The 13,789-nt window shown below is 30.6% G+C and overlaps 2 protein-coding genes across 2 annotated transcripts; one reads left to right on the top strand and one right to left on the bottom strand.

Annotated features, from left to right (window-relative positions):
* Nucleotides 1–1,156: 1,156 nt before the first annotated feature.
* Nucleotides 1,157–2,991, top strand: LOC18991779 (galactinol synthase 7). Its single transcript, XM_006415102.2, has 4 exons — nucleotides 1,157–1,571; nucleotides 1,960–2,280; nucleotides 2,368–2,502; nucleotides 2,585–2,991. Exons 1-4 carry the CDS (start codon nucleotides 1,251–1,253, stop codon nucleotides 2,804–2,806), a joined length of 999 nt encoding a protein of 332 aa, XP_006415165.1. The 5' UTR covers nucleotides 1,157–1,250; the 3' UTR covers nucleotides 2,807–2,991.
* Nucleotides 2,992–11,411: 8,420 nt separating this feature from the next.
* On the bottom strand, nucleotides 11,412–12,709 carry LOC112083924. The gene is made up of 3 exons (XM_024152146.1): nucleotides 12,325–12,709; nucleotides 12,007–12,249; nucleotides 11,412–11,470 (listed from the first exon to the last, which is right to left on the bottom strand). Exons 1-3 carry the CDS (start codon nucleotides 12,707–12,709, stop codon nucleotides 11,412–11,414), a joined length of 687 nt encoding a protein of 228 aa, XP_024007914.1.
* Between the last annotated feature and the right edge of the window lie 1,080 nt (nucleotides 12,710–13,789).

The following is a 13,789-nucleotide window of genomic DNA, read 5'->3' on the forward strand; positions in this document are numbered from 1 at the left end:
GGAAAAATAAATTTCACATTTTTATTTCTATTTTATGTTCACCAATAGCAACTTTAGAAATAACATTGTACATATATATTACTTTTCAATTTTTAAAAATTTTGTAATATATATATATATATATATTGTGTCGGGTGAAAATACTAGTATCATAATAATACACAAATTGAGGATCAATAGGTAATATTTATCTTTTGTTCATTTTGTTAGGATTCGTTTTTGTTTTTGTTTTTTTGCTTTCCATTCTAACAATATGTATTATGGGATTTGAAGTAGAGTGATACATCAACACACTATGTTACTGTCCCAACTCCCACTATGTTACTGTCCCAACACATCAACACACTATGTATTATGGGATTTTGTTTTTCGGCTTTTTTTTGTTTATTTTTTTTTTACTTTGGATAATCGTTTTACCGATGATCATTGACTAGGTTATAAACAATTCTCACCATATTACTATATTACCATTAATTACCAATCCCTCGATGGTGTCTTATTCGTTTACATTATTAACTAAAACTTTGACTCTACGAAAAAAATTTCCATGATATTTTTAATATTTAATTCCACAATTTATCGAACGCGTGTACAACCTGAGATAGTCGTAGCCCCATACAAAATAAAAAATGGACAATCTAATTCATAGTTCAGAAAAATATATCTGAAAAAAACTATATATACAAAATGAACGAACGCAATCTAACATAAAAGTCACGTTTCTATTGTTCGTTGGAAGGAAAAACGGAATTATTATAATAATACACAAATTGAGGATCAATAGTTTCTATTGTTCGTTGTGTCGGGTGAAAATACCCTTTTAAAAATCTTATATTGCATATAATTCACTTATATCTACGGACTACGGGTTACTATAGATTATAGAACTTTCTCACGAAACTTTTTCTTTTGTCTCAATAAATTAATATATAAGATTGTGACTTTTTTAAGTGAGAACCCTTTATAAAGTGGGGACATTCAAACGTTTTAAATGTGCTCAGACTCGGCTTTGCCTTTGCCCATGTAGTACAGTGTTAGTATAATTGAAAGACCATTTCACGGAGATAAAAAAATGAATTACACTTCACACGCCTATATAATCAAATTTTTTTGGTAGCTTTCAAAGAAACTACTCAGAAGCCAAAGGCCAAAGTAACTAAGTTGGCACACACAAACTTCTCAGAAACAGCATCGCATTTTAAATTATCTTCTCCAACCCACCCTTATATAAGTTTTTTCCTTTGATCAAAATGACCCTTGAAATTCCCATGGTCTCTGTCGTCCATGCATCGGATAAGGCGCATAGTAAACGAGCCTATGTGACTTTTTTGGCAGGTAACGGTGACTACGTGAAGGGAGTAGTAGGATTAGCAAAGGGATTGCGTAAGGTTAAGAGTGCTTATCCTCTTGTTGTTGCTATGTTGCCTGATGTTCCTAAGGAACATAGAGAGATCTTAGAGTCTCAAGGATGTGTCCTCCGTGAGATCGAGCCCGTCTATCCTCCGGATAGCCTTGATGCATACGCAAGGGCTTATTACATTATCAATTACTCAAAACTGCGAATTTGGAACGTAAGTATATATGTAGACTTGATAAAAAAAATTCCATTGTTTGTTTGCGTTTACTTTGAACGTTTACATTTGTTAAAGTACAAAATTCAATTACTTGTTTTCAAATGAAATTCAATAATGTGTTAAAGGGTTTTATATAAGGAAAAAATAATCTTTATTTAGAAAATGTAAACTGATTTGACATTCCAGCTCAAACATAAACATTTGTGTTTGAAACAATTAAGACCATAATAAACCTAGTATATATATGTAATATATTGTTTTTGGTCTGGTAACTTTTTTTTTGGTTTAAATAAAATTTCAAAGGTCTGGTAACTTCATACATAATGTATGATCTTTTAGAGTTAACAGTTATTGAGTTTTTTTTTTCTAACTCTAAAACTTGCAGTTTGAAGAGTACAGCAAGATGGTTTACTTGGACGCAGATATTCAAGTCTATGACAATATCGATGACCTCTTCGAAACGCAAGACGGTTATTTGCATGGCGTGTTGAGCTGTTTCTGTGAGGAAATTTGGAGCTACACGCCACTCTACTCAATCGGTTATTGTCAGTATTGTCCAGAGAAAGTCACGTGGTCGGCTGAGATGGAATCTCCTCCTCCTCCATACTTCAACGGAGGTATGTTTGTGTTTGAGCCAAACCCTTTGACTTATGAGAGTCTCCTTCAGACTCTCCAGGTCACACCACCTACACCATTCGCGGAGCAAGTGAGTCATATATAACTTATAAATTTGGGGTTTCAATATTATGTTCCAAATGGTTTTTGATATACGATTTTGGTTTGACTTTGACAGGATTTTCTTAATATGTTCTTTGAGAAAGTTTTCAAACCGGTCCCTCCGGTTTACAACTTGATCTTGTCTGTGCTTTGGCGCCATCCGGGAAATGTTAACTTGGAGACTGTCAAAGTTGTTCACTACTGTCCACCTGTAAGTACTTTAATTATTTCCAAACTTTATAAGTCCTTTTGATCTTTACTATTGTTATTGATGAAATTAAAAATGATCATAGGGGTCCAAGCCGTGGAGATACACAGGAGAAGAGCCTTACATGGACAGAGAAGACGTCAAAATGTTGATTAAGAAATGGTGGGAAATTTATAACGACGAATCCCTTGATTTTAAACCGAAAACCCCTAATCATTTGAAAGAAACCCTTTCCAAGTCAATTATTATACCTTCAGTGCCCGAACCACCAGTTAACCACTCTCCTGCTGCATCTTCGGCCGCTTGAAAGTCTTGAACACAAGTACACAAGACTGTATTTGAAGCATGTTGGTGTGTTTATTTATCATCTTTGTATTTATTCAGAGAGATAACGCTTATTTAAAACTACGAATCCCTAGATTTTTCAAAACCTTTCAAAATAAATTGTCTTGCCAAATTAAAATTTCAAGTTGGGTTGTTTGATTACTTTGCTCTGTGTATTTTTGTTTATTTTATTGTGTTAAGAATAAGTTTGTCAAGTTTTTTTTTTTATAGAAAATCCATTTTAATATGTTTTTATCGAAAAAATAGCTAATTAGTACTTGAACATTGGAAACTAGTACCGATTAATACATAACAAATTTTGGTATGCAAATTAGTATCTCAATTCCCTAAAATTTTAATATCTAAACCTGAACAATTTGTTTTGGCCAAATCATGTTTTGACATATTTTCCGTCAGTCATATATGTGGCCAAATCATGCTACGCCATCGTTTTGGGCTAAGAAGAACAAAAAAAAACAAACTTCAAACATATATCGTTTTGTTTAAAGCAAAAACTTTAAACAAAATCGGGTCAGACCTTCTTCTTCATTTCTTGAAGAGTATGATTGTGTGAAAGAGATCGAGGCAATGAAACCGAGCTACGTTTTTTTTAAGAGTATATTGTGTTTGGAACTGTTATGATTGGTAGTTACTTTCAATGAAGAAGAAGGTCTGACCCGATTTTTTAAAAAGTTTTTTTCTTAAGCAAAACAACTTCGTTTTTCTTAACCAAAATGACGTCGTATTGTCTAACTTTTCAAAACGATGTTGTTTTATAATTATGTCTGACGGGATAGTGCTGTGGATGTTGTTGTGGCATCCGAGTCATCTACGTTTAGAAATTCATGGAGTTGACTGATGGAAAATAGGTCAAGATTTGGCCAAAAACAAAATTGTTAAGGTTCAGATATTCAAATTTTAGGGAGTTGTGATATTAATTTGCACATCAACAAATTTTCAGGTATTAATCAATCAGTTTCCGCTATTTAGGTACTAATTAGCCGTTTTTCCTGTATTTATCGGATTAATAGTTTCTACAAATCCTAACATAAATGGACAACAAAAAGGGGTTCATAAAAATTTCTGCAGATTGATCAAGAAGAACTGATGCTATATAGATCGATATATTGTTAACCAACATCTTTGAAAAGCTGACGAGATCAACCGGATCAACCGGAGAAAACGAATTCTCCGAACAGAAAATTAAATAAAAGCAAATTTATGTAAGCTGATAGTAGAGCTTTAATTTCTTTCATATTAAAATATTTATAGTTTTTAAAACAAATCTATAATGCGAAAAAAAAACTAATTGGCGATGAGCTAAACGGTCTATATTAGTTGTAGTCTTGTAGACTTGAAAAGTGATGATTATTACGTATTATGTTACATTCATCTCCGATGAGATTCCCATATTTGGATGATTGTTTCCATTTCTGTTGACTTCGCCTCAACAACCATGTGATTGTTTATATGTTTACAGCCATGGCTGGATCTGGAATTTTGGGGCTTGAAAAAAAAAAAATAAGGGCCACTAATTCATTTTATAAACAAAAAGTTTCAAAAAAGTGTTAAAATGCTAATAAAACACAAGTTTTCTAACAAAAAAAAAAGTAAAATTAATTAATAAAAATTTATTGATTTTTTTTTAAATTAGTCTGTTGTATATAAATCTGTTAAAAATGGAGGCCAAAGCAAATGTTTCACTTTGGCTCTACTTACCGCTGAAAACCAAATTAAATGGATTATTAATTAGTAGACTAGTCGATTAGATATAGCAGGTCATTTTACTTATGTACACTAGATTATCACTTTTAATCTGAAACTCTTAGACCATGTCGATTGCAAAAAACCCCATGTGGTTTCTTAATAAATATTTTAATACTAAACTTAAGTTAATAAATCCATTAAGAAACTTGGGTTTTTTTCAGGTCTATTGGGGGTTTTAAAAAACAAAACAAAAGATAGAAAAAGAAGAAGGAAAAAAGATAGAAAGAGAAGAAGTGTTTTTGGTCGAAAAAATTTTTGCTCCAATAGCTGCTAATTTAGTTTTCCATTTACATACGTTGTGTTTTCTATTAGAAATGATGGGCTACCATCTTCTTTTATCTCTTAGCAAAACCGACGTTCAGACACGGTAAAGTCATTATAAAAAACAAATTTATGGCTTGAATGAAATGTAACTAGAAGTCGGAATATGGTAAAGACCTTCAATACACTGAAATTTCTACCAAATTTGTGTGGAATACCATACTTAAAGAATTGAGACTTAGAAACTAAATTAAATTTTTAATTCAATGAAGTGTATTAATTAAAAGGTATTGAATTAAATTCTATACAAAATATTTAAATTTAGTGAATTTTCCAAATTATTAAATCCAAACAAGTGTGATATGTCTGCTGTTTTCTGATTCTATTCCCTCGGCAACTATCCAGGCAATAAAAACCATTCCGATAATTTTGTAAAACTCAGAAAACGAACAAACGTTTTCTTCAAAAGGTTTTACTACAATTTAGTTAGTCACTTACATTCATGGAGAAAACAATGGACTATTCGTGTTTTTATTTATAAGAGATGGACAGAGTTTGACAACAATGGTAGACCGCGTTTGGAGTTCATCTTCGAAGACGAAGAGGTTTTATTAATAACATCTGTGCATATTTTTTTGATTTTTATTTTATCATATTATTTATATTTTATTTTTTATAAAAAAATATCACAGAGTTTCAAAATACATGCAACGGCGAATAATTTGGTACAAGCGTTCTTCCGTCGAGAATTGAATGAAGGAAATTGAAAAGAAAGTAGTGGGTTTATGGTTACAAACTCCGACTGGAATAAATGGAAAACGAGACCAACAAATCACTTCTACTAATTGGAATGGTCGATCCTACTTCTCCTATAGGTATTTGACCCGTGAGACTACCATTGCAACTCTTGTCAATAATCTCCCAACTTGCATGTTTTTGAATTTGATTGATTTCAAATCAATCAAAGATGGAATGGTCGATCCTACTTCTCCTATAGGTAATATGTTTATCGTTTGTATTAGCTATAATATTTTTCACATAATATCTTATTGGTTTAAAATACTTATCTTTTATAAAATGGAAGTGTTGCTAATTACCTTTTATTGATCATTTTTACACAGACTTAATTGGGGTGATTGACGACGTTGGAACTATTAAAACCGGTGTTCAAGGATCATCGAGTTCAACCTTCCAGTTCAATACATGTATTGAATTCCATATTAGAGATTTGAAATAAGTTTATATTTTTATTTATATACAGACCGGATTATCCTCTTTATTTGTTTTTGATATCATTATTTAAAAATTTCAGTGATGTTGTTCTTAAGTGTTTCGCTTATAACAATTACGCTACGGTCTTCCATGATATGTGACAAACTAGAACAACTAATTTGGTGTTCTGTCTACTCAGTGAATGGAGGCTCAGTGAAAATAAAGGTAAAAAGTAATAAATTTAGAAAAGAATAAAAAAGATTTTGTTTTTCATTCATTTAATATTAAATTTCATTGAAATTGTGTTGTATTTCTAATTTTAGAACACAATAAGTTTATTCGAAATGGCGAAGGTAGATCTCGATTCAGATTCAATCCAGAGTTTAAGAAAGTTCAAGATTTTTGAGACAAGTAAATTGGGTTGTAAATCTGATATTATTTTATTTAACATTTCATGGTAATAAACTATGTGTAACATTTGTCTGTATTTGTTTAGGTTTCAACTTGCAGAAAAATCTTCCAATATCAATTCTTAGAAGAATACTGAGGTTGATACATATATCTTCCTGTTTTATGTTTCACATTTTTAATAACTTTCAATTTATTTTATTTGTATAGGAGTGATGTCTTCCTTACTTATGTTATGTAATAAACATTTAGAATTTCTTTTCATTTTACATATTATGCTATTACCATAATGACTTTTAAAGTACAAGATAATTTTATTTCTATCATAGTATAAAGTACCATATTTTACACTTACAATTTTATTTGAATTTGCATATTATGATATTAACAGCAGTAGTTCATAAATCTAAGATGTGACATTATATCCCAAAATCGTTTTATAATTAATTACAACTTCAATGATAGAATACAAATATGTTGAATATTTTACTTTTGGTCAGTTACATGGACAATAATCTATTAAGTCAAATGATTATATATAGTAAACAACAACTATTCGCGATTAAAAAATTATTCGTGTCTGTTCTTTTTCCCATTTCTGCATTTATTCCATTTAAGTAACATCCTAAGTTTCCGTTTTTTTTTACATAGCAAGGAAATGATGTATTTACATAGTAATACATTTCCCATTACTTTCTTTGGTAATGAAATAAAATATTTTTTATAGCGTATCTAATTAAACGTTATTATAATTACTTGAGTAAAGTTCGTTAATTGATTTATTTAAAACATGAATGTATTTTTCCCGGTATGATTTCTATTTTCAAAAAAAATTATTTAGAGAATTTTGATTAAACAATTAATTTTGTGTTTTATTAAAGGAAATATTATTTATACAGAAATTTATCTTAACAAATAAGTCAAAGAATATATTTTTTCGAAAATATTAATTTACTTTTCCTGTACACTTTCCTCACATTTTCCAAAGAAGTATATCATAAAAAGTAATTCATCTTTAATTCTATTAACATATTTCCCTGAACTCACAATTTCACTATTCATCACAGAAAATTGATTTTTCAAGTGTTGCTCGAGATGAATTAGAAGATTTGCGTGCAATGGGTCAATGTTGGGCGATCAATGTCAAAATTTTGAGTATATGGAGGAAACCATCTTCATACGGCGATATTATTGAGATGATACTCATGGATAATAAGGTAAAAATTCAAAACTTCATATTCGCACTTAAACTGCCTTATGTGATAATATATAAAAACCTTTACATATATATTATGTTGTTTAGATTCTTTTAGTCTACTCTATAGTTTTAACAAATTAAATTTTGATTATATTTTGCATTTAATTGTAAATACTAAAAGGGTTTGAAGATATCGGCTAAAATAAAACCAAGTGATGTCCATCATCATGGAGATAAACTTCAATAAGGAGACTGGAAATTTTTTTGGGGCTTCAAAATATTTGTAAATAAAGATGTTCCTAGAAATACATGCAGTATATACTATATTCTACTGAAGAACTCCACCATTATCGAAAAAATTCAGCCCAAGACAGATACTTTTTTTGGATTCTACAAAATTCGTAGATATTTTGAGAAGAAAAGCAGAGCCTTCTGTTTTGACAGGTAAAATTTTTTTTATTTTAAACTATTTATTATTTATTTTTCTTAATCAAACGTTCAATTAACATATTTCTTTTGCATGTATATCCATACATAGAATTAGTTGGAACTGTCTCTGTCGTAGACGAACTCTTAAATAAACTAGGAAAGTATATATTAAATTTTGATCTGGAGGACGCAGAGTAAGTTTTACTTCATCTTCATATTATCTAGGGAATCCTATTATTTAGTTTATTTATTCGACTTTGTACTCTAGCTTATCAAATACTTATTGACAATATTGAAGTGCATGTATTATGGGGTGTGTTGCATTTGGTGATATTGCGAAAGATTTCAAGTATGAGTGGATGTATAGTGGATCTTATCGTTCTGTATGTGTTCTCCGTTTTTGAGAAATTAAAGAAGAAAGAGGTTAGTAAAAATGTTATCAAGTATTAAAGCTCATATATTCCATATTATTTGTATACAACATGTACGTAAGTTAGATTGCTAACAAACAGTTTTTTCATGTAGATCACGATGGATGTGTGTTCATTCTGTTAGGGGTTGTTCACAGTTTTTAATAGACCTACAAATACAAGAAGCCATTGAATTCAAAAAGAAATAGGTAATTATTGATATATATATATATATTTGATCATATATTATGTTCTGTTATAATACTAATTAAGGTGTATTCACATTTATATATTAGGTATCGATCGGATATGGGTTTTTGAGCAATGTTTGCTTAGTAATAACATTTTTTGTAAAATGGTACTTTTCTGAACGATATTTAGTGTTTTATAATAACGTTTATGCTCTTTTTAGTTATGCATTGATTTAATAACAAAAGTAATAATCTGTTTTGAAGTATAATTTATGCCTTTGAATACATATAATAATTAGTTTGGAATCTGAGGATACTTTTTGGCTTTTCACGTAAGGTGTAATAGCACTAACTAAAAAAGGTTTTAAAGATTTGCATGTCAAACCTGATATTTGTGGTGGCAATATTCAAACATCAAAATTTAAACATTATAGTGTAGTTTGGAAATGAAAACCACACAAATTAGAACGGGCTGGGTCTGTCAGATACATAAGTAAAATCAATTTATATGTACTCTATATTATATACTCAAAACCATCAAATGCAAAGACAATACCAATCATCCTAAACTGGACCAACCCAATATGGTTAAGATCCCTTGGTGAAAAAAAAACAATTCTCTATCTTATATAAATTTAACATCATAAGTCATTTTATGGTTTTGATTTTTTTAATCCTGAAGTTTTTGAATATTTTCTGTACTAAGTCTTATTTAAGGAAATATATACCTTTCTTACTTATTTTGTTCAAATATGTAATATTGTATAAGAACATTTGTATGAACACAAATTTAGACTCTTGGACCGTTGCACATCAATCCATCCATATTAGGCCGACCATTTGATATACCTCCCTAAAAAAATTTCAAAACAATAAATGACAAATTCAGTGCCTTTTAGTTCAGTTATTATATATATTTATACTTTTACAACTATATGGTTATTTTTAGTAACAAAGCTTCTTATATCTATTTTTTGCAGGTTCAACGAGGAGATGGATTTAGGTTCAGTTTGTGATAATTAAAAAGATATTAGAGAATGACAGTGTTTTCATATATGTACAAGTGTTTCTTTATTTGTCATAACTCTTCTTACACTCTGAACTTTTTTTCATATTGACTTATTCGAATCAGTTATATAAGTGTTATCAGTATGAATAATATATAGGCTAATCCAACTACTCAATAATGGAAAAAGGACATACCTTGTCAACATTTAATTTGTAGTTTTCTTAACAATTCGATTTTTTGGGCCATTGCAATGTTTTACACTCTATAATTGCTAAGGTGATGGGCTTTGATGTTTTAATATTTTTAAAATTGTGAACGAATTTGACACACTTTCTATATACATTTGCATTTTATATTTTATTAATTAATCTGTTTATTGGTCATACCATTAGTTTGCTTTATATAAGTGGTAAATTGATGGGCTTTCATTATAATATAACAAAAAGTTGGTAAAAAATGTGATGAGTTTTGATTGTTTAACATTTGTAAAACTGTCAACAATTATGCTTTCTATTTGATATATATAATTTACTAAATTTGCATTTTAATTTGCCCCATTGATTGTTAATATATACTTAAAATATAAGTCTATATCATAAATATCATATGTATCGATGTATATACTTTACATATCGTTACGTCCATAACATACAACTCTGAACTAAACATTATTACCATATAACTTAATATTTTTGATTATATTTTTAGCCTACAAAAATTACGTTCACCCATCTATGGGCGAATTAGAATCTAGTATATTATTATACTAACATCTCATAAATCTTACACCCAAATTTTTATTCAAGATTTATTTGTATAACAAATTTAATTTGTTTAAATTAAACATTTCTATTTTTAAAAATATTCTGATTTGGCACGTATTACAAAATCTAGTCTGACTTAATACTAAAGGCAAAATATAATATCCATGTTTCAGGGAATCTTTACCGGGTAGGATGGTTGGTTAAAAAACAGCATAAAAGGCGTAAAGAAGAAATGAGAAAAATTAACTAAACGAAAGTTGTAAAAGGTTGAGGGAATCCAAATGTGTGAAGAAAACTAAGTATTTCAGGAATCCAATTTGAACCTTAACGAAATGAATAGATATTTGTTTTTCATGAGGCCCAATAAGCATCTCTTTGTTGATATAATTGGTAGAGAAAGAAGATGATATAACTGGTAGAGAAAGAAGATGCTAAGCTCTGTAATCTCCTTTTTTTTCATTTGGTTGGGCCACTAAAGTTTCAATTCCATATTTTTAAAAAATTCTTATTCTTCGTTCAAAACTTAATAAACAAATCAATAAACAACCAACAAGATGTTCTTTAAAAACGTGTTTCTGTAAAGTCATGAATTGTATAATTCGGGGTTCCCTACCAGAGTTCATTATCTAGTGTACAATCTACACATTTTGTCTATATATAGATAGCATACAAACCATTAAAATTATTATTCTACAATCTACATATATTCACACATTTTGGGTCCAACTGGTGACAATATCAGGAATAAGAGGAATGATAAGGAAAAAAAAATAAAAGAAATCATATGGAAAAATTTAAAAGGAATCAATACAGAGAAGGAATGGAATAAACTGTCACAATAAATGGTAACCAAAAACAGGAATGAATATTTTAAAATAATAAATCTTCAACAATTAATAGCTTAAAAGAAAAAATGTTTTTCTTAATAGAGTCGATTGTCTACGGCTTTAGCGTCTCCTTTCTTTCCACAATGCATTCAATAACTACAACATAAGAATCTGCATTATTGATCCATAAAATAGTATCCAACTAATAACTTAGCATTAAGTTTTTTTTATAGAGAATTGACAATATATCAAATAACGTGTACGTTAAAGTAATAGTAGACAAACCTATAACCGACGACGAGAAGCAGGTCTTTTGTTGGACCACAATTCTTGGGCAATATGATCTCGAACAATTTTCATATAAACCTCTGTTGATGTTTCTTCATTTGTTCGTCCATCATCTTCATCATCTGAAAGATTGTTCTCATTTTGATGCATACCATCGCCCATTTCTGCTTCTTCAAAATCAAGATCTTTAATCTTGTTCCACCGAATAAAATTATGAAGTCCCATTGTTGCAAATATAACATTTCTTTGCGTTGAAATATTATACCTTGGAAATTCTCTAATAACCCTCCACTTTTTCTTCCATACACCAAAAGTCCGTTCAATAACTGAACGCAATGATGCATGCCATCTATTGAACATTTCCTTACTATTTTTTGGAGGCTCCTTATTTATAAACTCTTGAAGATGATATCGAGTACCATCTTTTTTGTCTTTCCGATATGGAGCTAAATATCCAAGTCTATTTGCATAGCCAGAATCTACAAGATAATATTTTCCGTCAGGAGGTTTAGGAAACATTGGATCATCTCGTATAGCGGTTTCCAGCACTCGTGAGTCATGTGTTGATCCAGCCATTCCAACAAAACAATACGTAAATAGCATATCGTGATCACAAATTCCTAGGACGTTAAGACTTGCTGTTCCTTTTCGGTTCACAAACCGTAATGTATCTCGACCTGGAGTCACCATAACCGGTATATGTGTCCCATCAAGAGCCCCGATACATCCACTAAAATAAGGCCAATACCGTCTATCTCCTTCTAAACTATTGGATATTGCTTCTAACTCATAAGCTGTTCTTGGCCGTAAATAGTCAACAGCCAATCGTACCATTGCCCCAAGAACACAATGAAATTTTCTATATATAGTTTCTTGGGCATGGCCAAATCTTAAACTGATGTCATACTGAGTGTCATTTTGGCCACAAAGAATCAAGAATATTGCAACACTCTCATCGACTTTCATATTATGTGACTCTTGTAATCCATACTTTTGCTGAAGAACTTCACATAAACGGATGAATGCTTCTGAGCTCATGCGAATAAGAGTACGACAAGAATTTTCGTTGTTGTAGATTTGCCCCCTAATGATTTTCCAACCATTTCCCCACTCTACGTTCATTGGCTTCTTAAAAAAATTCTTTTGGTAGTACTCTAATATAGGATGTATGTACCTTTGAAAAATTTGATCTTCCTCCAATAACATTAACTCTGATAGCTCATCCTCATCTAGATTTTCAACTCCACGTAACCTTAATTCAATAATACGAAGTTCCTGCAAAATTTTAGAATGCATAGTATTATTAATTTAAGTAGAAAATAACTTCAAGCTTGTATTAATTTAAGTAGAAGTAAAAAACACCAAAATTCTAAAGCACGTAAATATTATTAAAAAAATCTAGGAAACACTAGAGCAAACACCAAAGCTCCAAAGTACTTAAATTAAAGACCTAACAAATAAAAAAATCCCATAACACTCAAGCTAGCTTGTCACCATCCATTCCATCATCAAGTATATTGACGATATTTGGTACTTGTTTTGTTGATTCTTCTAATCCAGAGGATTGTATCCCAAGAAACTTTGTGAATTCAGTTCTACCAATTTCAGTCCCCATAGAACTACTTCCAATCATTCCAATATTTTGAAAGAGATTTGGACTTGTCAGATTGACAAAATTGCATGGATGCCCGTATCTATCAGTGCCAAGTAAACTCTCCAGATATCTGATCTTAATTTCTTCACTCTCTAATTTCATGAAGGCTTCACGAACATCCTCATCGCTCTTCAATAACTTATTTGCTGCCCACCAAAATATTCCAAGTTGTTCAATTGGAAGTTTTTCTAGAACAGCTGTTGCATCACCGTAGGTTAGCTTTTGAACTTTTCGCGAGCGTAATTCTTCCAAAAACTCTTGACGAGTATCTATTACACGTTGAAACTCACTCTGGACCTGCTTTTCAAAGTTAGCTCTTCTTCTTGGAGGACGACGGGCTGGCGTGTTTCGAATTGACGGTTGGGCTCCGTGATCATTAGCCACAGCCATAGTTGGTTCAGCAATTTGAACTTCTTGCTGGTCCATTATTATGCCATCACTGCTAGGTAAAGTAGGTTGAATCTGCAGGAGATTTTGGCTAAGCATATGGGGAGAATACCGTTCATCTTGATCAACGTCATGTTCACCAAAAATTTGGTCCAACAAGT

This window comes from Eutrema salsugineum, unplaced genomic scaffold (genome assembly GCF_000478725.1).
Source record: "Eutrema salsugineum unplaced genomic scaffold, Eutsalg1_0 scaffold_5, whole genome shotgun sequence".
Lineage (NCBI taxonomy): Eukaryota > Viridiplantae > Streptophyta > Magnoliopsida > Brassicales > Brassicaceae > Eutrema > Eutrema salsugineum.